Source organism: Neovison vison, chromosome 12 (genome assembly GCF_020171115.1).
Source record: "Neovison vison isolate M4711 chromosome 12, ASM_NN_V1, whole genome shotgun sequence".
Taxonomy (NCBI): domain Eukaryota; kingdom Metazoa; phylum Chordata; class Mammalia; order Carnivora; family Mustelidae; genus Neogale; species Neogale vison.
This window is the reverse complement of record NC_058102.1, coordinates 115,224,190-115,251,402: the sequence shown is the minus strand read 5'-3', so window position 1 is coordinate 115,251,402 and position 27,213 is coordinate 115,224,190. Positions and strand designations below refer to the sequence as shown.

At 37.4% G+C, this 27,213-nt stretch overlaps 1 protein-coding gene across 15 annotated transcripts in view; it reads right to left on the bottom strand.

Annotated features, from left to right (window-relative positions):
- The window catches only part of PARD3 (par-3 family cell polarity regulator), a 659,680-nt gene that overhangs the window by 371,468 nt on the left and 260,999 nt on the right, over positions 1-27,213 (bottom strand). For all 15 annotated transcript variants that reach the window (XM_044228092.1, XM_044228102.1, XM_044228097.1 and 12 more), the window contains exon 3: positions 23,598-23,778. In XM_044228092.1, the coding sequence (XP_044084027.1) occupies positions 23,598-23,778 (181 nt within the window). The remainder of the gene's footprint in view (positions 1-23,597; positions 23,779-27,213) is intronic.

Genomic DNA, 27,213 nt, shown 5'->3' with positions numbered 1-27,213 from the left:
ATGCGAAATTTTGTGGACCGGAATACTATGTGATAAATGGAACAGACACAGAGAGCCCGTACATAAATTTCCTTTACCTTTGTCTTCATTTTTTCAACTTCAACTTATTTTCCTTTTGCATAATCCCCCATTTTTATTAACTACTGTTGTTATTTTAGAGATCAACATAAACCCTTATCTACTAGATAACAGAGTATGTATGTTACTGGGTCTATACAGTATTGACTACATATTTATACAAAAAGAAGTGAGCTTTAAAATACCAAAATTAACAGGGTATACACAGGTGACTTATTCTAACAATGTTTAGAACTTAAAACTGCTCAGTGTATGTTGAAAAAATTAATTAACTGGAATTTATTTATTCTAAGCAAGTCTTCCAACTATGTATCATGCATTCCATAGCAAGCTTGGGACTAAACACTGGTCTTCCTTTATCAAGGGGTAAAAAAAATAAAGAGAGACGTCAAATCTTTCAAACCTTTGAAACCTCCAATGTCAAAAAACCTCACATACTTGAGAGAAAATTATGGGTAAAAATTATCATGACCTAAGTGGAAGATCTTTACAAGGGATTAAATGATGATTTGACAAACCATACTCATTTTGTACTTGCACTTCTCAAAGGAAAAAACAGAAAATTCCTTTTAAAAAGAAATAGTATTCAGTACCTTTATGAATTAATCACAGGACTCATTAAGAACATACTGCCTATCAGAGGCTGGCTTGATCTCAAAAACACATTTACTGAGTTAAAATACCAAAAATACACATTAAATATTTTTATATGACAGCTAAGTCACTGAAAAAGCCCAAACAGAGAAAGAATGCCTCCTTTACTTCTCATCAGGTTAAAATCTGAGATGCTGAAGTGCACCACTGGGACCACAGGACGCGGAGCACATTGTCAGCTCTGTTACTGGGAGTCCTGCAAAGGATGACCATCAGAAAAGCTTAGGAAGCTAGGAAGTCACAGCTCATGTTTCTCTTTACCTTTTCACACGTATACAAGCATAGATGTGATGTGAAAATAAATGCCAAGAATGACATGAAAATAAAAAGCCCAAAGGGAGGGCGTGGTTATATGTGTTTTTAATACAATCTTGGTCAGAATCTGAATATGCTCTCTGACCCCCTTTACCCAATCTAGTCAGTGTCTAAATACAAGAACTCTAGAGATCTATCCACCTTTTAACTTCTCTCTCCTTCCTCCACGGATCTATCTCACAACTGCTCCAAGCGTCTTTCAATCAGAATTGTCTCCAATAACTATTTATCATACTTACTTTATTCCACAGTTTCTAATCAACTCAAAAAATGTGCCGGATACAAAGGATTTCTAGAGATGTCTCACACCATCTCACGAGAAAAGATTACATTTTAAATTTCTGAGAGTTGCTTATTAGAGTCATTATTAAAAATTACAGAAACTTACAATCAAATAAATTATATTAAAAACAAAGATAACAAATGCTCAAACACTCCACTTCCCAATTATTTCACATTTTATCATTACCTATGCTCATAATGCACCCACTGCCTCTGTCTGGTAGAAATCCCCTGTACTGGTGTGCCACCATGCCTCTCTAAGGACTCTATTCAGGAACATGACTAACTTGAAATTGGCCACAATAAGAGCATTTACATGGACAAATGCTACAAAGTCACGTCTTTTTTACTTTTCACAGATTCAGCTGTAAAATGTTTACCAGCACAGCGGTCGTGGAACCAGATAAATTCCCTATGCTCCTGGACTTAGAAAGATTACAAGGCACTCCAGGACCACACAGCAAATCTATGGAATCAGGGCAGACCTATCAGAGAAACTGGGACTTCAGCAGAATCCTGAAGTATAAGATGGGGTTAGCCGGGTGTACAACAAGGACAGAGAAGCAGCTTTACCACACAAGGAGAAAATAGGGTGCTTGGAGCTAAGGAGGCCTGGACCCAAACAAGAAACTCATCAAAGGGCGCTAGTTACAGGATACAAAGAGAGGCAGTTGAAAAGAAAGACACAAAACGGGGCGCCTGGGTGGCTCAGTGGGTTAATCCTCTGCCTTCGGCTCGGGTCATGATCTCAGGGTCCTGGGACTGAGCCCCACATTGGGCTCTCTGCTCGGCAGGGAGCCTGCTTCCTCCTCTCTGCCTGTGTCTCTGCCTACTTGTGATCTGACTGTCAAATAAATAAATAAAATCTTGGGGAAAAAAAAAAAAAGAAGACACAAAACAGTTCTCACAAACCTTAATGAAACACACTAATAGTTTTAACTTTGTTAAAAAGTACTGAGAAGCTTTTGAAAGTTCTTAAAGTGCTGGGGCAAAAGAAGAGAGGTAGCTTTTTAAGCAAATGGACTGGACAGAAGGGCTGCTGTGAGAGTTCGGAGAGGAGACAGGTCTGGTAGCTCCATGTCCTGACAATACAGCACAATTAGAAAAATAAAAAAATAAATAAAACCACTTCTTAAGCATGCAGAACTGTAATGGTTTTATTTATTTACCATCTAAATGCATTCTCAACTCCACTAATATAAACATTATTAAACACAAAAGAAAGGGTAATTTTTAAAATATGAGATAATAAATTGAAAGTGTATGTTAAGATAGAATATTCTGTTTCCACAGTTCTATGATTGTATGTCCCACTTCAGACACCACCCATGAGGGCACCCCTGGAAGATGAAATGTAGAATATAAGATCCCCAGGATGTGGTGAAGAATGTGGGAGTGGGAGCCATATGCCACTCTTCGGGACAAGAAAGCTTATGCTAAAACACACTGGACTAGGAAAAACCTCTCCAAAACTCAGCAATCCAGACTATGACCAATTTCCCTAACACGGTGCCTTCCAAAGACATAATAGTTTGGAACAATTTTCTGGCCACTCAGTTTCACCAGGGACAAATATCTCATTAACTGATACACCATTTCTTTTTCATTATTGGGGAAGGGGAGGGCCAAAGCAAGGAAACAGAATCTTAAAACACTGGCTACCAGTCATTGTCAAAATGTCTGGATTCCTTTGCGGTGCTCCTCCCAACACCCGCACAGCGGTAGAAGTGCGTTCTGCCATCCTCCTGAAGGCCAAGCAGAACGGCCCATCAGTGCTTCTGACACCTGACACCTGCCAAGTATGAGCTCATCAAATGCACGGTCCTTAGTGCCCATGGGAACATTAGTCTTACAGTTACTAAAATGTTCATCAGAATCCAAATACAGGCAAATTGGAATTGGCATGGAGAACACATTTGATTGATCAGTGTCCTTAAAAAGATTCATCTCTTTCTAGTTATGGAATGAGTAAGTCACAGGGATAAAAGGTACAGCCCAGGGAATATAATCAGTGGTGTTGTGACAGTGTTGTGTGGGGACAGCAGCTACCCTCGTGGTGGCCACAGCTAAGGTATGTACTTCTCTGAAATCACGACACTGGACACCTGAAACTAATGTAACACTAGATGCCAAGGAGACTTCAATTTTAAAAAAGAAAAGCAACATATGCAAAAACTGAACACCTCAAGGAGGGGTAATCAGAGGAAGATGGCTGAGAGGCACACACGTCCAGCTACAAGACAAACAAGTCCTGGGGACGGGATGCACAGCACAACTACTGCTCACCACTGTGGAATATACAGGGGAGTTTGTGAGAGAGTAAATTCTAATAGTTCTCATCACAAGCACAACATTTTTCTTTTTCCCTTTTCTTTATTTACTTAGTATTATACCCATATGAGAAAATGGGTGTTAGCCGAACCTGTTGTCATCATTCTGTAACATATATAAATCAAACCATCACACTGTATGCCTTTCAACTTAAACAGTGACATATGTCACTTATTTCTCAATAAATCTAGGAAAAAGAAATTTTTTTAAAAAACGGAACTCTCAAATAATCATGAATAGATTCACTACACTCTGGCATGACTTTCAAAATTGTCATTTGACCATGATGCTCTTGATTTTAACTTACTATTAAGCTTAGCAAAATAAAAACAATGTACCCACACAGTGACTTCTGAATATGCTTTCCAAATAACAGGACAAAAATGCTTAAAGAAATGACTGATTCCAGGTATGAGGCAGAAAATGTATAAGATGAGCATGGAATACACGCCATTGCAAAAAGCAAGAATGCGCGTATCAAAAGCATTCAGGAGCCACACTGGACAGGTGTCACTACTACAAATATGGCAATTTGAGCACAAGAAAGAATAATAATGTAATAGGTTGAAACAATATGCCCATGTTTTTAAGTTCTTAATGACACAATTTTTAAAGGTGGGGAAAGGAAAGAGAAACCAAGAGGATGTTAGCCTAGAAAACCAACTCACTATTCTGAAAATTGGTAAAGAAAGAAATGGAATTAAGCATCTGGTCTGTCTTTTCCTGTGCAGAAGATACCACAGGGTAATATACTAGATGTCAAGGAAAAATTTCTCTTTATAGAAATATTCTAGCTAATAAGTGAAAGACAATTAACATGTTGCAAATATAGAAACAAATAATGTGTACATGCAGTAATCACCAATGCTGCTAATACTGCAAAATGAGAAACAACCAGAGTATTCATCTCCTGATGGAAGCACAAGCCACCACCTAGGGATACCACTGTTGATACAAACCAAGACTCTGTATCTCATACAGGGGACAGAGAAACATGGCTGACACCAGAGCGATTGATTCAGCAAAGTTCAGAGAGAGAAAAACCACAGGGAAAAAAAAATCCAATTTCAATGAATAAATCATAATGTATGCTTGTGTGTCAAATGCAATGTGTGAATTTTCTTTGGATCCTGATTTAAACTAGCCTAATATGAAACCATATGTATAAAACAGTGATTTTAATACCATTACATAGCATTAAGGAAATACTGTCTTTTCTGAAACAGTATGGGATTAAATTTAAAAGTTTTCATCTTTTAGAAATACATACCGAAGCATTTTCAGAAGAAATTATCTGAGGTATGGAATTTACTTTGAAATGGTGTAGTAAACATGAAGCAAGATTGGTCATAAACTGTTGGACTTGAGAGGTGGGTATGGCATTTCAGTACACTGCTTTCTTCGGTTTTGCATATTTTCAAGTTTTCTTTAATAAAAAACTTAAAAGATAAATGATCTCGCAAATAGAAAATTATAAAGACAAGGGTGAAATATGCAATGTAACAATATTGAATAATAGTCTTTTTTCCTGATTAGGGTTAAATTTTAAAAAAAAAAAAAAGGAAAGCTGTCTAAAGTTGCATATTCATCACAATTTCTATAATATTTACTGTGCTACAGTTGAATCAATCTCTTTAGAACAGACTGTGCCGACTTTACAGAACATTCATTCAGAAGTGGCTCAATTTCACTGAAAAGATTTCCTAATTCAAGTCTCCTAAATGCTGTTTTTCAAAAATTAAATGACTTTTAAGAAGCAACAAGAAATTACTTCAATTAATTTAACAACATAATTAGTGGTTCTAGATGTGGCCTATACCCCATTTAAATTAGATGTGTCTTGACTATGAAAAGGCAAGCAACAAATACTACTATAATCTGATTTCTTACATTTTTCAGAAAGATGAAGCACATTTGATCATAATCAAGTTACAGAGACAAAGTAACTGTATTTTCCCACATATACTTAGTAGATCTTTTCAAGGAACACTGGAGTGACACATAGTAAGTAATGGTGAAGAAATGCGAAAAATATTCTTACATTATTTTGATGTTTTTAAACTATATTATTAGAAGGTACTCGCAAAGACAGTATTACCAGTAAGATTAGTGGATGAGTAGGCAAAAAACTAGGAAATACAACATTTCATTCATTTAAAAACATAATATTTTCATCATACAGAAAAAAATTGTCCAATTAGTTTTATAAACAATACCTTCATCTCAGATAGTATCCTTTGATATCACAATTATACTCTTTAATATAAATACTTCCTTGAAGTTAAAAAAAAAAGCCTTTATCAAAACTCAGGCTTCCGTCAATAAAAAGGGGTAATACTTGTGAATATATAAAGGCAAAGAATCACTGCAACACACACACACACACACACACCTTTTCCACACACTTCAGGACACTGCTGTAATGGCAGTTGTGACTCTTGCAAAAGAAAACAGACCACACACATCAAGATTTTGCATCACCAACGATGGCAAAGCATCATTTACTGCAGATGAGTAAAGCAGAATCAAGATCTACAAAAACCAAGTTCTGGAGAATACAGTTGTGCCCTAGTAGTTACTTAATGGATTAAGATCAAAATTGTTGTTTTATTTTTATTTTTTTCTCTAAGTATATACTCTGTCTTTAAAGTTAGTAAGGGAAAGTAAACACAACTATAAAATTATCTACAGCTAAATCAAACTTCTCTCCTGAAGCAATTAAGCCTTATACTACAAGTTTAACAAAAATGCAGCCATTTAGTATGTCTTCAAATTAAGGAAGCGAAAAAAGATGGATGACGTAACTAAAAGCAGACAGCAATCATTTTAGTTGTGCTTTCAGTAGATATTTTTTCTAATTAAGAATCTCAATTTTCTACACTAATAGAGTTTTACACTGGCCACTCATCACGCATATCCAATTGAGGATATAGATGGAGAAAGTTATTTGTGGTGTCTCCATATACATTTACAATCTTGGAGAAGGTACAAAAATTAAAATACATATAAAATTATAATGAATAGAAAGTACTATAAAACACTTCTTCAGTGTAAAAAACAATTCTGTTAAAGGAATGCCAGTACAGAGGACGCCTGGGTAGCTCAGTCAATTAAGCAAGCATCTGCCTTCAGCTCAGGTCATGATCCCAGAGTCCTCAGATCGAGCCCCTTATTGTATCAGGCTCCCTGCACAGCAGGAAATCTGCTTCTCCCTCTCCCACTCCCCCTGCCTGTGTTCCCTCTCTCACTATCTCTCTCTGTCAAATAAATATATAAAATCTTTAAAAAAATAAAGGAATGCTAGAACAATTGTAAATAAAATTATGAGATCAAGAACACATTTGAACTTGGATATAGAGAGATTTTATATTCAAAGATACAGTCTTTCGTCACACTGGATTATTTAGAAATTGAAATGAATAGACTGTCTACCCCTTTAAACTAACTGTGACCAAGTCTATGCTTACACCCTTCCTTGATACCACTGCATGCTCTTGGGGCTGAGAGGAAAGGGGTGTATACTTCTTGAATGCAAAGCACTGAGCCAGTTTCTGCAGAGGGATGATGAAGATAGTATTCTTTGCTTTATAAAACTTACAGGCTAGAGAGATACAGAGTGGCCACAAAAATGAGCAGAAGATAAGGAAACACAAAAAGAGAAAAAGGGTGCTAGGTTTAAGAAAATTTTGATTCTTTAAAAGACTGGTAAATGACCAAGAATCCACTTCTTTATAATCAAAAGAAGAAAACAAGGTGAAGTAATGCAAAAAGGGGGGGGGCTTTAGGTAAATGCACTCATGAAGAATCATTAGAACTAGTCTTCAGTCATTTCAAAGCCTCTGTTCAAAACAGATTAGCAACTTGTAAAACCACTCAAGAATGGAACCTGAGAAATAAAATCTTTAAAAAAAAAAAAAAAAGGAATGGAACCTGATATGGAGGTTAAACAATGAAAATGACACCTTGTATTTGAAACTACCACCAATGTATGCAATAATCCCCAAAGCCATCCTTTGGAGCCTTTATGGAAAGGTCTAGAATGTAACTAAAATAAACATCGACATGGAGCGCCTGGGTGGCTTGGTGAGATAAGTGTCCAACTCTTGGTTTCGATGAGGGTCATGATCTCAAGATCATGGGATCAAGCCCCATGTGGGGCTCCAGGCTCAGTACAGAGTCTGCTTCAGATCTTTTCTCCCTCCCACTCCGCCCCTCCCCACTCACGTTCTCTCCCTCTCACCCTCTCTCTCAAATAAATAAAATCTTTAAAAATAAATAAATAAATAAAAAGCACCTATGTGACTTTAAAGGCTTAAGAAAATAAGACGTAAGGAAGGGAAGAGGAAAGTCTGAGCAAGTAAGGGAGAGGACAGGTAGACAATGACACTGCCCACTGTTTTCAGCATTCATAAATTGTACATGTTTCCAAGCAAAACTTCACACAGCATGTCAATAATCATTATGAAAAGTTCTTTTAAGTATGCAAAAGAGATAAATATTAAGCAAATTTGTTACTATAGATTATTTTGATCAAACAATAACATAACCATGGCTAGAGTTATATTTTTGCAAATACTGAGCCATTTGGCTTAACTAAGTAAAAAATGGTCTCAAAGAAATATTCTAATGAGGTGGTTTGCCCCTCTATTCATTACTTTCCTTCCCTATGTACTTAAATCAAAATGACCATCCCATGGATGTTTTTAGACCAAATGCTAAGTCATACCCAGAGTAACCTGATCAGGACAGATGATGCCTTCATACTGAAACCAACGGCAGTAGTATTTTTTCACTCTACTCTAATATATCTATATCTAATAAATATATGCATATTGTGGTAGGCAACATAATGGCCTCCAAAGATGTCCACTCCTAATCTCTAGAACCTGCTATGGTTACCTTACATGGCAAAAGGGCTTTTGTCTGTGATAAAGGTAAAGGCTCTGACTTGAAGAGATTATCCTGCATTATCCAAGTGGGCCTAATATAACTACGAGTCCTTAGAAATGGGAGGGAAGGGCGGAAGCATACTGGCAGAACTGATTGTAGAAGAGCCAGGGTCAAAGAGATGCCAGGATATTAATGCTGGGATAAGGGCTGCCCAAGCCAAGGAAAGCAGGCAGCCTCCAGATGCTGGAAAAGGCAGGAACATGGATTCTCCCCTAGAGCCTCCAGGGGAAGCACACCCCTCACAAGCCCTGGGTTTTAGCTCAGCGAGATCCCCACAGCACTCTGACATACGGCGCTGTAATAAATCTGTGTTGTTTTAAGCACTAAGTTTATAGGAACTTGTTATAGCAGGAATCATGTATATGCAACAGTCATGTCCATACACACAGACTCACACACACCAGATAAATTATATAGTAATTCCATTTAAGCTAATGTCCCATTTTTGAAGAGAAGAGGTGGCAAATTTCAGGGGAGGAAGAGCAATGAATATGGCGGACTGGTAACTTCCCTGGCTGAAGCAGAGACACAGACGCAGGCCCGTGCATACCCCTGCCCACTTGGCTCTCCCTTACCTCCTTGGAGCGGATGCATTACCTCTCAAGTTTTAACCATGCATCCCAGACCTGTACTCAGAATTCAGTACAGTTTTCTCCCAGGATTTCTGATTCATCAGTGACCTTGTTTATGCCTCCCACTCCCAACCCTTACTCTGGCTACAAAAGAATGGCTATTATCAAATATCCGTGTGTACCATATATTCTTATGCAAGCTGACTGCTAGCTGGTTTTTGTTGTACTGTCATAAATCTTTATGCTGTAACATCTCTGCCAAGCAATGGAATACTCTTTTCCAACTCATTAACACAAATTCTATATTTAAAATAAATACTTCTCAAGTTGCTTTAAATAACAAATTAACTAATAGAACAGCCATGGTACAAACTACATTTTAATTAAATTGATGATAGGCTGAGTAAACCTATCTTTTGAAATGCCTTTTCCCATATTATAGTTGGTCTGAGGCTTTCTAGACTGATCCCATTGTAATCTCCCATCTGTAAACATGGGAATCATCCTAATAAATGCTACATTTTCCTGAAGTTACTCTTATATTCCTTCCACATATAAGCTCGCTAGATATCAGTTCTGTATACGTATACATATACTCAAACATAGGTATATATGCAAGTTTCTTATTATTACCAGGGTCCCATTTGGCAAACAAGAAAACGCTGCCGTATGATTTGGTGGAAACACAGCTGCTGCATATCTCTGTCACTCTGTAAGAAAGGGCTGAAAATGGTGGTTGCTTAATCCCCAGGACTGACAAAAAACGTTCTACAACTTTGAGAGAGAATACAAATAGAAAAGCAATCGGGCCAGGAACACACAGTGTGACAGTATTTAAGGAGAAGCACGGTCAGTGGTTTGGATCGATGAGACCAAGGAGAGAAAGCAGAAGAGGTAATGAGAGCATTATCCCCTTCTTTGGAGTTATGAAAATTCTAGACTTATGTGCTATCAATTGCCAATACGGGGGAAATATTTAAAGGAAGCCCCCAACGTAAGACTGGAAAGAGCTGAAGAAGAAAGATCTCTGTGAGAAGGCACTACTGACCCCCTCTCAGACATGCTACTCGAGCACAAATACCCTTACGTGCCTTCACCCATCTCGAGCCATACAAGGGGCACACTCTGCGGGGAGCAGACTCTGTATAAAAGAGAAACACTATCTGCTGAAATGTAGGGAATAAACTGATCGCTGAAAATTAATATAGGATTAATTTAGAAGTCAATGTAAGTGAACACAGTAAATACAAAATAACATAATGAATTCACACAGTGAGCCAGACCTAAGCTTTTTTTTCCTTTCTAGTGTGGCCCTCACAGAGACTACTATCTGTGCGTTTCAAGAAAAAAATCAGAAGGGGTTAAAATATCACAGGGGCATTTACCAAGCGCCTTGTGCCTTTTGTGTAGCTTCCTCTTGGTCTTTCACTACTTGGGGCTGACACAATGGTTCGGAGATATGAAGCCCATCTCCAGCCGGGCACAGGAACAAACACAACCGGGAATGCAAAGCCACTTCTGACATTAAAAGCAATGAAAAAATAAGTAAGCAAACACAGTCTCAAGAAGTAAACAAGAGATCTGTATCAAGTGCAGCAAGAAGAGAAGAAAAGACTTTATGTGGCAGGCTTTCATGCTGACAAAATAATCCGCAATATGGGCCTCTCTGTGACATGCGCTCACAGAAAAGAGAACCTACATACCTGGTTAGAATGGGAAAATGAAAGACAAATCTTGTTTCCAATCTAATCCTGTCTACTAAAACATTTTCAAACAATTATATTCTCCATGTACTACACTTCTGACTGCCATTTGGACATGGGCTTTCTTGCTTTGATTTAAACTGTTGGGTTTTTTTGGTTTTTTTTTTTTTTAGATTTTATTTATTTACTTGACAGAGACAATGAGAGAGGGAACACAAGCAGGGGGAATGGGAGAGGGATAAGCAGGCTCCCTGCTGAGCGGGGATGTGGAGGCGGATGTGGAGGTCGATCCCAGGACCCTGGGATCAGGACCAGAGCCAAAGGCAGAGGCTTAAAGACTGAGCCACCCAAGCGTCCCAAGGCTATTGGTTTCCTTTTTTTTTTTTTTTTTTTTTTTAAAGATTTATTTATTTATTTATTTGACAGAGAGAGAGAGAGAGAGAGAGAGAGAGATTACAAGTAGGCAGAGAGGCAGGCAGAGAGAGAGAGGAGGAAGCAGGCTCCCTGCTGAGCAGAGAGCCCGATGCAGGACTCGATCCCAGGACCCCGAGATCACGACCCGAGCCGAAGGCAGCGGCCCAACCCACTGAGCCACCCAGGCGCCCCAGGCTATTGGTTTCTATTTAAGAAAAAGAGCAACAGGGACCTGAGTCGAAGGCGGACGCTTAAGGACTGAGCCACCCAGGTGCCCCTGAACTGTACTTTCTTAATATATCCATAGCTATATTACCTTCACAAAATTTTAAGTATCACTAACTATTTCTGTATTTGATAAACAGATAATATATTTGGGCAAATAAGGTAGATTCCTATACAAAAGCAAGAGTACAAGGCAAGACCTCAGGGTCAAGTAAAACATAAGAGCCAAGGGCAAAAAGAAGGGAGAAAGGAAGAAGTGTTCAGGCAATGCAGAAAACGGGGGCGGGGGACAAATCTGTAAGAAGTATTCTTCTCTTACAACTGCAGCAAATTTTGACAGATACCGAGAGCTTCACACAAGAGGGGTCCAGTTCCACATGCTTTGGGTCTCATTTCAAAGGCAACTTCTGGTAGAGTGTGTAACTCACCCCCTCCCAACGTGCCACATGTCAGAGGTGTGGAGATCCTGCCGAGGCAGCACTGTGAACCCCCCTACAGGCACGCTTTTTCAAACGAAAGCCCTGTCCAAGGATCACCTGCTAACTACAGGCTAAAAGTCCACGTGATTACACGGGGCAGAGAACTTCTAAAAACGAATATTCCTCTGACTAATGGATGGACAGTCACTATTACTAACTGTAAAATATTATATTCCATATGTGTAAGGATTTGTTAAAAATTAAGTGCTTCACATAGATGTAGTTAAAGAATATTAGGAACAAATATTTATTCTGCTTAGAGGCAGCTCAGAAATACTGATGCCACAGAGGAAGTACAAAGATGCTCAGACTCCAAGTCAGGCATTGGAAATGCCACAAAGGGAGCTTACAGTACAGGTTCAGACATTTTGGTCAGTAAGTCAGCTCGTTGATCATGAAGTCCTGAGCCATTGCCATGCCATAACCACAGACTATATTCCTTTACTTGAGACTAAGGTTCCCTGTGGTAAAAAGAGAGGAAGCAGACCCCAAAGTTTAGGGACCAACCGACAGCTACAATTCTACAAAGACACAAGTATCTTTTTCAAATGCCCCTTACACAATGTAATATACTGACAGCCTCAATGGGGGGAGAAGCCATGCACCTGTCTAAATGTTCATGCCCTCCATGGAAAGAAAGGATTCTCTGGTAAAGTAAGCAGATATAAATGACAGAAAACATTGAAAAGACTACAAAGTTACTTTGGAATGTTCCAACAAACAAACCACAGATGAAATGTTTCAGCCCAATGAAGCAAGTGATCACTTATATTTTATTAGTATATTTTAAGACCTCATATTACTCGTGCTCTGATGTGTGGAAGATACATTTTGTTCGTTTTTTTGTGGGTTTTTTTTTTGTTGTTTTTTTTAATGGAGGAAACATTTCACAAGTTTAACATACTTTTACAACCAAAATCACCATATGTTAATTACTGGCTCTTTAATTGGAAACCTGAAGGGCAAAAGAAGAATCTTTGTGATACCAAATATCAATGAAAAAAAAAAGATTGTATTTATGGTATTTAAATGTAGTGCTCTGGAACAAAAAAGTTGGTTCGCAGACAGTGTGCCTGCTGTTGATCTGCGGTCGCCTGACAGCCCGTCTTATCTGCCAAATTGCTCATTAGGTTTGGCAATTTTCACCTGCGCCTGCAGTTTATTTTTCAGCAGGGAATAAACATCAGTCTGCTTTTACCATCCTCTGCAGTGAGCTCCCAACTCCCCCTCAGTAGCACAGTCCCCATCCATCTGCAATCCTCCAAACACACTCACCTTGTGTACATACCATTATTTTTAAAATGTCGATTTGGCTTCCAGCTTTGGAAGCTAGCTCAGCTTAAATAAAGCAAAAGTATGAGAGAGAACATGCAAAATAAGCTCCATATTACAATACTAAGTGGGCTAACAAATAATTCACATATTTTTAATACAAAAAAAAGGATGCACAATCTGAATTTAATTTTAAAAATGCTTATTTCAGGGAATACTTCTGAATGTGGCACAGGTGACAAGAGTGCAGTGAAGACGATCCTTCTTCCAATCGGTTCTGACCCATCCAACCTTTATTATAGGTCTGAAAGGAGACTACTCCAATTTATAAATAAACAATAGACGTAACGTGGCAACCAGAACAAAGAGGTAGCTGAGAGTACTACTCGGCTCTCTGCCTGTGCCTGCTTCCACTGATCCCTTCCAATGAGCTATCTGACATTCAGAGGCAGATCAATACACAAAAAATACAAAAGAGATACTTTGTGGGCAAAAAGCAACAAAGATATAAAACAAAATGTCTGAAACCCCATAAAACAACTTCTGATGGAACACTGTTTTTCATTTTGCAGAAGTAAAATATTCACCACCAACCCTGCAATTAGCTAGAAAATTACAATAATTACAGCAATTTTGTATCCCATCTCCAATCCAATTAATAGATATATGACCTTGTCAACATGTAATAATCAGATTGCATCTACAACAAAACTGGATGAGTTTTATATGCTGAATAGAACTTGCACAGTAAGAAGGTAATTATTTGAAATACTGAGAATACCATTTGTATGCCATGCTCCACTTCACAAGTTAAAAGGAAATACAATAGGAATATTATTTCTGTTTTTCAATATATATTTAAATCAAACTTGGAAAATAGTACTCTAGTACGAGTTAATGTTAAGAGGACAGATCTCTAAAGCAAAGATCTTGGATCTCTTAGCAAGGCAAAAGCAATCTCTAAGTGCTTAGGGGTAAGAAAAAAATTAAGAGATTAAGATAGGGGAGTGGGTGCTAACTTAGGACACAATCCTTCTGTAATAATTATTACTATCTCTTTTACTTCTAAAAGTTAGAAAGCTAGTAAAACCTTATCAATTAATCAAACAGCAGTATTTAATAAAATGTTGCGAGCAATGGATAAAACCTGTAAGATTAACATAGCTTAGAAATGTTAAAAATGTTACAAGATTTAAAACACAGTAAACACACACACACAGACACACACACACACACAATATCGAACAAATTAGACACTTTCTCAACATTGCTACAGCAATATTATTTCCAGAAATTTTGCAATTACTAGGGCAGGTGGCAGTTCCAAAAGAATCCTGGTTCTCCAGTCTGGATCTTCCAGAAGAAATATTTAAAAATCAGATTTCTGGGGCAGAGAAGAATCCTGCCACCATTTTAAGATCAGGCTACCCTGGAATGTCTGACCTCTAAAAAAAAAAAAAAAAAAAGTCTTTGAGAATTAAAAAAAACAAAGAAAAAAACTCACAGAGTAAAAAAAAAAAAAAAAAAAAAATCACTCGACTTGAACTCAGTGATTTATTTGCATAGGAAACGTGTGTCCCTGAGCACATTAGGTCTCTCAAAGCCTGGATTTGTGACCACTAAAAATAGAGACACTTAAACATGTATCAAAGAATTATGAAGGTGAGAGAAAACAGTTGCAGTCTAACTGGGTACTGAAAAGAGGTAGTGTGTCCTATTCAAGAATGTACATCCCATCAGGGCGCCTGGCTGACTTAGTCAATGGAGCAAGTGACTCCTGATTTCATGGCTGTGAGTTCAAGCCCCATATTGGGTATATAGAGTACTTAAAATGAAAATCTTTTAAAAAAATGAAAGAAAGAAAGAAAGAAAAGAAAAGAAAAGAGTATGTGTCCTATTTACTTAGGTTCTGTAACTTTTCAACCCTTAAAACATCCATGAAGTCTACACTCAAGAGACACCTTCTATCATCAACACCATTCTACAGTCTTCTGTTTTCTGTGCTTATCATGTGCCCAGCACGCTATTAGGACTTAAAGACCTCATTTACTACTCACAACAATCCTGGGGCAGGCACTTAGAGACTGAGAAATTGAGGCTGAGAGAGATTACTAATCTTGCCCAAATCTTCAAAATGAACAGTGCCTGAGAAGACACAAAGACCATCCACGCGATGCCGGGACACTAAAAATTTCAGGGACCTGAAGTCTAGGTCTTCACATTTTTGCCAAAATGGGTCCATTGTCCTTAAAAAGGGCAAGGTGAAATGCTTGCTTTTTGAACCCCTTTTTGCCCTTGTCAACAGCCCTAAGGGCTGATGTATACCCAGGAGGCCAGTGCCTGGGACCCACAGTGCTTTCAGGAGGCTCAAATATTTAATTTCTTTTTTAAAAAATATTTTACTTCCTTCTTTGGAGAGAAAGAGAGTGTGAGCGAGCAGGGGGAAGGACAGACGCAGAGGGAGAGAGAGAATTTTGAGCAGATTCCTCGCTGAGCGATGTGGGGCTCTATCTTAGGACCCTGAGATCATGACCTGAGCTGAAACCAAGAGTCAGACACTTTTTCTAAAATTGGTATTGTGTTATGTTAGTCATCATAAAACACATCATTGGTTTTTGATGCAGTGTTCCAAGAGCCATTGTTTATGCACCACACCCAGTGCTCCATGCAATCCGTGCCCCCCTCCTTAATACCCATCACCAGGCTCACCCAACCCCCCACCTCCCTCCCCTCTAAAACCCTCGGTTTGTTTCACAGTCCACAGTTTCTCATGGTTCATCTCCCCACCCCACCCCGATTCCCCCAATTCACTTTTCCTTTCCTTCTCCTAACGTCCTCCATGTTATTCCGCAAGTAAATGAAACCATATAATTGACTTTCTCTGTTTGCAAGTCAGACACTTAATTTCTTTTAAAATCAGAAGGAAAAAAAAATGAACTTTGAGAGACATAGTAAATATTTTTTTCTCACATCATATGAAAATAATACTTTTAGAGCCATTGAAAACTATGAAATTTTGCATGACAGAAAAAATAAAATACTGAAATATTTAGTTATATGAAATTAATTTTTATTATTGATATTATTATGGTAGGAGAGGTTCATGAAGGTGAAAGTGCCTAGAGTCTAGGAAGTCCTACATATGCTCTGAACAGCTTTTCTACCTCACAGAACAAGTGAAACACCACACACACACACACACACACTCTCTCTCTCTCTCTCTCTCTCTCTCTTAAAAAATTATAAAGTAGGGGCGCCTGGGTGGCTCAGTGGGTTAAGCCGCTGCCTTCGGCTCAGGTCATGATCTCAGAGTCCTGGGATCGAGTCCCGCGTCGGGCTCTCTCTGCTCAGTGGGGAGCCTGCTTCCTCCTCTCTCTCTCTGCCTGCCTCTCTGCCTACTTGTGATCTCTCTCTGTCAAATAAATAAATAAAATCTTTAAAAAAAAAAATTATAAAGTAAAAACTAACCATCACCTATCCTGAATCTTACAACTGAAGATATATACCACTACACATAAAAACTTCCAGGATAGGGCACCTGGGTGGCTCAGCTGGTGAAGCACCCGACAATTAGTTTGGCTCACATCATGAGATCAAGCCCCATGTGGGGTTCCACACTTTGCATGGAATCTGCTTGAGATTCTAAATAAATAGATAGATAGATGAAAGAAAGAAAGAAAACAAAGAAAATCTCAAAAAGGAAAAAACAAAACAAAACAAAAAACAAACACTAAACCTCCAGAATGCCAGACAGTGGGACATTTTGAAATAATGGTCTTGATGTTGAGAAAGTAAATGATTCCAGGTAACAAATCCTTTTGCCACTCAATGAGTTTCTAGTTCATTCCTTTTAACAAAATGAAAGGAAAACAGAATCTTGATGAAGGATCACTAACTCATGTTTGGTGCTTAACTTGACGGAAGGTCGAAGGGCTGATAACAGTACCGTAACCGTAACCAATTCCATCTACTCACTTCTGTGAACAAGATTTCCCAGATAACAATTTCTCATTCTAGAAAAATTTAGTATTTTTCAACAATTAGAGCGAATTAGCTGGGGAGAAAGTCCCATTTAAAGAGATACACTTATAATAAAAATAATTTCTGGAGCACCTGGGTGGCTCTGTCAGTCAAGCATCTGACTCTTGATTTCAGCTCAGGTCATGATCTCGGGGTCATGAAACTGAGACTCAAGTCAAGATTCCCTCTCTGCCTCTGCCCCTCCCTTACCCCACTCATGCACACATGCCCTCTCAAAAAAATAATAAAAATGGACAATGACCAGAGTATACATAAAAATGAAAATCTAATCCACAATCTGTGGAAACCAACCTAATAAGCCAGTCTGCTACTTAGAGTGACCAGTCCAGGAAATTAGACTACTACCTGCAGCAACCAGTTCAGGAAGCCAAGCAATAACCCCTGTAACAGTCGGCCCAATAGAGACAGGATCTGATTAATAATTGACAGCCTCCCTAATTTCTGACTCTGCTTTCAATTTATGAGGAGCCAGAGACCGTCCCTGCGCACCTTTAGCCAATTACAAAGGACACTGTGCTTCTAGGTAGCCCACCGGCAGCTACTCTACGCCAACAGCTACCAAAGAGGGCACATCTAAAGCCTCCCCCTTGTTTTACTATAAAGCTTTCCCACTTCCCTGCTTGCCAAATACAAGTGATGGCGGAAGGGTCCCTTGCTTTGGCAAGCTCTGAATAAATAGCTTACTCTCATTTGAATGCTCTCGGTTATTTCCACATTAATAGGCAAAAATTTTTATAGTGCATATTTATACTACATCGATAAATTATGTATTAATAATGATCACCAGTATATTTGCATTATATAAAAATTCAAGGGTTAACATTTAGATGTATTTTGTTTCACAGAAATGGGAAAAGATGACCAATGAAAGATACTCAAGCTTATAAATGTATTAGGTTAAAACTCGAGTTATATTAAATGAAACAATGTTCAAGAAAAACAGGAATTAAGTAAACTTTGAAAGTGTTAAATAAGTGCCTTTAAAAAGTGTTTCCTTCAAAAACACACACATACACAAACACACACATACATTTTCAGAGTAATTTTAAATACAAACAGAAGCAGAAGAGCATACTGCCTCCCCACACAGCCACTCAGCTACTATCCCCGCCTGTGTACTTTGAAGCAAATTCCAGATAGATGACTTCCAACCACATCTACTTTGTTATGTATTACAAAAAGATAAAAACTTTTTAGAAAATAATTTCAATAACACAGTCCACCTAAAATGAAATAATTCCTTAATATCAAATATTCAAACGGTGTTCAACTCACCAATCTGCATATGACTGCTATTCTTTAGTTGTTGTTGTTTCATTTAAATCAGGATTTATATAAGATTCACAGATTTATGATCGGATGTTACATCTCTTAAGGCTCTATTAATCTGTGCTCCCTCTTCACCTCTTTCCCCTACCTTGCACTTGAGTATCGAAGAACCTGGGTCACTTGTCTTATGTAGTCTCCCACCATCTTGACTTGACTGACTGCACATCTACGGTGTTAACATGCTTTCCAGCATTCAGGATTTCTTATAAATGGACAGTTGGATCTAGATACTTGATTGGATTTGGGTTTAATTTCTTTTGCAAGACTACTTCATAGTGTTATATTCTTCCATCAGAAAGATCACAATACTTAGTTAACTCTCAATTTACTATAATCTTTTTATATTACCAGTGATTGATGATAAATGCATAGATCTATTATTTCATCAGGAATGACAAAAAAGCAATATTCTTACTCTAGCATTACTTCTATCATTTATTATCCAGGATACCTCAATAAAAAGAACTTCCCCTTCATCTATTTAGTTACCCAGTAATATCATTCATACACGAAATACAGATAAGATACCTAATTATTTAATTCTTCTACCAGTTTTCCAAATAGTAAGCTGGTTCACTAGCATCCCTTACCTTGCTTGCTTACTTATTCACTGTCATTATGAACTCATGAACGCACTCCTGTTACTCCCCTTCCTGATGTTCTAATCGTCCTCCTTGGACCAGTGGGAGCTTCCATATGACTCCTGGGCCCTGCTGACACAACTCCAGTGACCTTTCTCAGTTTCCCTTATTTTCTGATATGGCAGGATGACCCAGAATCCTCTGATACATTTCCTCCCTGGATCAGAATTCAGCCATTTCTCCAGAAAGCTCTGATCCCTTCTGATGGAAAATGCTATTTCCAAATCACAGTCTGGATATCAGGAATGCTCAGTTACTGGGTTAGAGTTTTAATTCAAGACATAGTCAGTGAACACATACAGGATTTTCCTTTCCTCCCACCTTCCTTTGTGTGTGTGTGAAATAAAACATCCCACAGAGTCACTGTATGTTCTGTGCAAACTGAGGACCATGGAATTTTTCTTTATTCTCTTCTAACTTAAGTCTGTAGACCTTTCCTTCTATATTCTGAATCCCAGATCCTTGATGGCACAAGGAATAAGAGAATTAGAATATTACTATAATTCTTCATTCGCTCCATCTCATAATATCCACAGAACAGTCCAAGAATAACGGGACCAGTATTACCAACAACAAACTGTAGTCCCCCCCCATCTTTCTTTCATGGTACAAATTTCTAGACTTTACAGTAACCCAAAATAGTTACTCTTGGATGCATGAGCTACCAATTGGATATATAATTTATATGTAGTTCTGTTATATGATTTTTTATTTTGAGAATTACTATTTAACTACTAATAATCTTAGTTTTTTAATTAAAATTTGATTATAATTATATAAAACATAATATGATTTGAATGCCAAATACACAAAACAAGAAGTTGTGAGTCTCACTTCTACCCCATTTCATCCATCCTATTCTCTCTGTTCCCCATAGGTACCTATTTTTTATAGTTATTCTTTTTTGTTTTATTTCTTCAACATAAGCAGCTTTACATAAATGTAAAGCTTACATAAATGATCTCTCACTGTGTGGTCTATTTTATTCACTTTCTCATTTTTTTAAAGCACGTTTTTTGGAATTTAAGAAAATATGTATTTTTTTCAAATAATTATATTTACACCAGTAAGTTTATGTAAAACTGCCCATAATTCCCCCATTTTTATTATTATGGTCTACTGATTACCTTCTATGAGCAATATCATTATTAGCTGGTTGTGATGTCTCATCCTTTAGTTTAAGGGTATTATTCAGATATTATAATATTAATATATTATAATTATAATAATTATTAATAATATTATTCTCAAAATATTGAGAAAATATTTCTCAAGTATCAGTTTAAGATTCTCTTACATAACTACTATTTTTGACCATAAGGACAATGATTCATTAATTCAGGGTTTCTCTACCTCAGCACTATTGATATTTGGGGCTGAAGAACTGATACGGACAACAGTCTATGCCTTGTAAGATGTTTGGTAACATTCTTGGCCTTAATCAGACACTCATAGTATCCCCATCTTTACCAGTTGTGACAACCAAAAATATCTCCAAATATTGTCTATTGTTCCTCATGGGAAAATATCACTGATATCTGAGAACCAATAATTCAAGGTTCTCAGTTTATATGCACTACAAGGGAAAATTCACAGTAACTTCTAAAAAAGCATAAAAAGCTTTTAAGATGAGAATTCTGTGTATTAAATTCACCTAGGCTTTATCTTAATTCTCAGACTTAATATCCACTGTTCTATTGACAAAATAAATTGCACGCTTTTCCTAGCTTCCATCAATTCTTCATGCAAAAAAGGAGAAGAGTGAATTCAAACATAGCAAGACTTGGAAAACACAGCAAAGTTAACTTTCTTTCTTCAAGGAAAACATCAGGAGTTTACCTAAAATCTCTTAAGAACCATGCCCCTAATTAGAGTTGATTATTCCTCAATTCAGCAAATTGACATCAACTCTGGACTCATCACATATCGCAATGCCTGGCCCAGCATTGTCCGACTCCTGTATTATGTTTGAATCAGTGGTATTAAAACAGTATGAAAAACCATCCTAATAGTTAGGGGAGTCGTATACAACACGTAACTTTTACACAGCTACCAAACCTTGCATTTATTAGATGCTTACCATACACTTACCCAATGGCTGCCAAAGCCATAAAATCTAAATAAACCTAGCATATAAAATTTAGAACTAGAAAGTAATATTTATGTACTCTCCCACTGATGGCTACAAGACATTGCCAAAGCTTCCAGTATAAGTTCCCCTGCTCATGAAAAACAAGGTAAAAGAGATCTTTTGTGTTAAAAACAGCACTTAAATTTAAACACACAGGACCAGCCAAATATGGGTGGTGGTGGTGAAGAAATGTTGCATCCAGAACAAAAGACAAAACTTGATGGAAAGTACACCATTCAAATTCTTCTTAACATAAAGACAGCATTTACCTTTCCTCTAACACTTTTTTAAGGTGCAGCTAAATTAAAAGTGCATTCTTTATAAAACATGAATTAAAAACTATAACAATAAGACATGAAAAAAAAGCTCTGTATTTAATTCTATACCTTAGAGAGTAATTATTCATATAAAGATACTATTTCCCATATATCAGGCACCTGAATATCTGTACTCTTATTTAATTAAAATTTACTGTAAATCACATTTAGAAGTAAGTCAATCAGAGAAAGATAGTTATATGATTTCACTTGTAAAACTCATGGAGCGTAAAAAACAGGGCAGAGGACCATAGGGAAAGGGAAGGAAAACAGAATGGGAAGACATCAAAGAGGGAGAAAAACCATGAGAGACTCTAACTATGGGAAAAAAACACTGAGGGTTGCTGGAGAGGAGGTGGGTGATGGGCGTTAATAAGGGTACTTGATGTGATGAGCCTTGGGTGTTAGAAGAAACTGATAAATTATTGAACACTTCATCAGAAACTTCAAAAAAAAATCAAATTTAGGCAATCCACATTTATAAATGAGATTATTCCAAGCAGAAAAAGCATGGGCTTAATGAGCTGGTATACAATAAAAGAAAGTAAAGTAACTAGTGTACCACTTACGTATTACCTTGCATACCATACATGGTACACACCTCACATCTGGAGAAACATTGCCTGAAGCAAATCCAAGATAAGGATTTTTAAAAGAGCATATCCATGTAGTAATCAAATGCTATTTCCACAAAATTAGTTTAAAATATGTTTGTACATGTGAACAGACCAATGTTTTGTGAGAATTAACTATAGTCTAAATATTATCTAACTATACTCTGTAGAGAATTTCATACATTATTATATGCTATTACCTATTTATATGAAGAAGATCTTCTGATAATTACCAATAAAACCACACAAGACTACCAGTAAAATTAGGGGAGCCCGGGTGACTCAGTCTGTTAAGTATTTGCCTTCATCTCAGGTCATGATCTCAGGGTCCTGGGATAGAGCCCAGCATCAGGCTCCTTGCTCAGCCGGGAGCCTGCTTCCCCCTCTCCCTCTGCCTGCTGCTTCCCTACTTGTGCACTTTCACTCTCTGTGTCACATAAGTAAATAAAAATATTAAAATAAAAAATTACCACACAACACTGGAAAAACTGCAATGTTTCTAAATAAAGGTGACTAAAAAATAAATGATTTCTGACTTACAAATTTCTTGAAATGGACCTTCTTATTCTTAACAAGTGCTTAATTATAAGATTAGATCATTACAAACACTAAATTTATTTTTGCAAAAGTACTTCACTTTTCTGTGTAAACCTCCCATGAACAGCCAACAGAATTCTTCAGGCAAGTGTCCTAGAATTTGAGTATTCTAAGTCCCTGGATTCCTAATATAAACTCACTAAGCCCTATATTTTCTCTCCTTCAGAGGGTATTTGAACAGCAGCTCTTCCGGATCTCGGACGATAATTCTGGCCCCGAGGTCTCTTCACCACTCCCACTCTCTCTTTCAGATAAAGTTCAAGTAATGATTGTATCCAAGTTGATTATCAATCAAAGATACTAAGGTTGGGTTTGGTATTAAGGTCATTAACTATTTCCTATTTGATCTAGCATTCAGATAAAAAACGCGAAAATAAAAATCTGGGAATATAACTTTAACTGTCATCCTTATTTACCTTTAGGGAGCAATTTAAAAGTCTACCAGTCTAAAGTGAAGTAAGCCCAATGTATTAAAATGTGAAGACTCTTGCCTACCTCTCCAGCAAAAGACATTTGCCCAGGTTCTAAACTTAATCAATTTTTGATAAAAACAGATAATGAATTCTATTCACAGGAGCATGGCTGGATAACAGGAGTTGGCATCCCTGTAAATTAAGATGAAACATGCAGAGAAGAAAGAGCTTTCACTTACTTGCACGAAGGACCGAAGGTGTGACCTCAATTTCACTTGTTGCTTGATAAGGCTGAAAGGCTGAAACATTGTTGGTGCCAAGTTCACTGCCAAATATCTCCGGGCTCTGGGTACCCGTGGAGCTGGCACTGGTGCCATCACCTCCATGATGTGGATCCTGCTCATCAAACACGGCTACCAGCTAGAAACGAAAGGTAAATCTGCATTTACAAACAAAGGCATTTAAAACTGCTACCAAACAATGGGTGAATCACTGAACTCTACCTCTATAACTAATACATTATATGTTAGTTAGTGGAATCTAAATAAAATTAAAGTAAAATAAAACTGCTACCAAAGTTACACCACATTTGACATAAATCTGCAGAGGAAAAAAACTGACATTTAAGCACCCCGGAATATTATGTTCTAGGAAGCAAAGCTTCAAAGACCTAGTCTTGCCCCAAAGCTTTGATGCTTTACTTTTATATTTCTAAGTTGTACATTTCAAATCCAAAATTCTATTGGTAAAAAATAATAAATTGGTTTTATATCACAGAACATTAAGAGAGAAGGGGCAGATATAAATCTTTTTGTAAATAATACATTAAGTGGAAGAGAAAATGTATTTCTATATATAATGCATATATGTGATCTGTAGTACTACATATTTAGCAAAACATACAAGGTACCTTTCACATAGGAGGAAGGCGTATTTAAAACTATACATATGTTTGCCCATTTGTGCATAAGAAGGATAAAAGATAAGGTTGTCTCCTAGGTGTTGGTAAGAATTGGAATGAAAGAAAAAGAAAATGGGAGCAATGAGGCTGGTGGCGAGGAAAAGACTTAAGAATTTTGGAAAACTATTTTCACCATTCAATGTAAGACTAGAGACCGAAAAACAAAAAACAAACAAAAAAAAACCTGTCATATAAATTTTTTTCTCACAAGCGTATGGTTTAGAAATCCTCACACTATGACACACACACATACCAGGAATGAATGAAAAAGAAAAATACCTTGGATAATGAGAGTCAAAATTCTCCCTGTCAGAAAGAGAAGTTACAAATAAAGAAATAAACTCTGTGATATCAGATTAAAATCAGAGGCGTCAATATGAACATGTAGATGGTTGTTTTTGTTTTTGTTTTTTTTAATGAGTGGGTAGGTAGGCAGACAGACAGGTAGGAACGAAAGTCAATGCGTGTGTGGTTCTTAGCTCCCCCCACTGAGTGGTCCTAGAAGCAACCACACACAGTATGAAGAAACACAAGCACCCGGATCTTGGTTTCTGTTACCATTTTCCAATGAACAAACAAGGGCTCCTTAAAAAAAAAAAAAAAGTTAATTCCAGGGTTGGGGCAGAGAAAATACATGATGGGCCTGGAATACCCTTGATGCCAAAAAGGAAAGAGTACTCAAAAGTGAAAGAGGCACATCAAAGGGAATCAATGTTGACCCAAAGGAGCTCCCAATGGCCAAAGCTGGGACAATTCATAAACAAGTCAATAATGATACAATGGGATTTTAACCCCAAAACAAACAAACTAAATATCTGTAAGTCCATAATGATACAAGTAAATAGTTAAAGAAATAATTAATGGTAGAAATGGACAGCTCTTCCATACTGTAGCATTCCAATTAATAAAAAGAGAAGGAATGATGGAAACAGAAGTCATCACAGGCCATCATCACAGTTAGAACTGCTGCAGGTGAGATCACCAATGGAAGGGGAAATCACTGAGTGAGAATATCACGAGAAACAGGATACTTGCAAATCTCCAAGTATCTCCCCACACAACACCTTTTCATTAAAAAGAGAAAAATAGTATCTTTGCAGGGGCGAAACTTGGCAGAAAACACTTTACCAAGGTTAACATCGCCCGTAATGAGTCATAACACCCTCTGATAAAATGCACGGAGAAGGACATAAAATTACTTCAGTAATATTCCTGCTAAAAATGTGTATCTTTGATCTAATCGTGAGAAAACATCAGATAAATCCAAGTTGAGGGGCAATCTATAAAACAACTCACTCTTTAAAAATATTAAAGTGATGAAAGCAAAAGAAAGGCTGACGAAGTCGTGTAAATTGGAAGAGACAGAGGAGAAACGAGAACGACATGCAGCGTGAGGTCCTTGCCTGGATCCTGGGCTAGAAAAAGGACATCAGTAGAAAGGAGGCAACATTCAAAAGATTGCGGTAGATTAGTTAACAGTATTGACTCAATGTTACTAGTTCTTCTACGTTTGATAACTGTGCTACAGCTGTATGAGATTTTACATTACGAATGGATGAAGAATATATGCAACTATTTTTGCACATTTCTCAAGTATAAAATTATTTCAAAATTATACTTTCATAATATAGCATTACAAAAGGCCATGAAAATTAAGATGCAATCTATTTATTCCAATAACTAAACAGTGGAAGCACTTTAAAATCTCAGAGTAATAAAGTGCTAAGGGCCAGCACCACCTTGATCATTCACCCTACAAACCCTATGCCTAGTAAACTAAGTGTGGCATTCCAAGGAAGGTAGAACCATGACTAACCCTAACATTCCTACCTACCTCCAATTCAAGCTTCTCCAAGCTTGAGTCCTATCAGTTAAAGGATGCTATGATAAATTTTATAGAACATGAGAAGCACTTATAATTACAATTCTCATTTCATAGTTGGTTTTGTCATTTTGAACAAATGCTATTTTCACGAGTGTGTGTGTGTGTGTGTGTGTGTGTGTCGGCAATCAATTCGTAAGACAAAAACAAAAACCATCATAAGGTCAAAGAGACATGTAGACAAACAGGAAGCTCAGAACCCTGCTGTGGCATCATCTATAATTAGCTGATTAAACAACGTGGAAGGAGGTTAAGTGGTAAGGAGAAATTAACGTAGGATGGATAGCTGGGCCACTCAACCTTATAATAAGCAACGTAAGTGGGATAAGAAATCCTCAGCAGTTATAAATAACAGAAAGGTGTTTGTATGCATACACTGAAGTTCCCATAAACAGAAAAAAAATCAGTCTGTTTATCTGACATCGACTGGCAAGAATCTCCCAGGATTCGTAACACAGACATTCTGCTAGACGAGGGGTCAGTAAACCTCTGGAAGTTCCAACTAGTAAGTATTTTTGGAGCTGTGCAATCCATGCAGCCTCTGTCACAACTATTCTACTCGGCCACTGTGGCACAAAAACAGCCGCTGGAGATACACAAATAGCACAACGAGGTTTAAATAAAACTTTATTTACAAAGCAGGTGATGGACCAAATCTGGCCCATAGGCCATAGTTTGATAATCCAGCTCTAGAATGCTCATCTGCCCAGTAACATCCAATTTACAATCTTCAACTTGGGAAATAAAATGAAGAGTCAAGGCACCTTGGTAAGCCTGATAAATACCAATATCCATTTCAAGCTCTTCACTGAGATTTTGAATTTCCCTACTTGATTTTAATATCATCAAACTTCTCACAAGGTATGCAGCCTAATATGGATTTTGAAGATATTAAGTTCTGACATTTGGTCTTTAATTGGAAGCAAATGAAAGGCAAGTTTTGTTATTAACTTTTTACAATGGTGTGTTCTCTCAAGAATCAAGTCCTTTCTGCAAACTGAAAATGGAGACT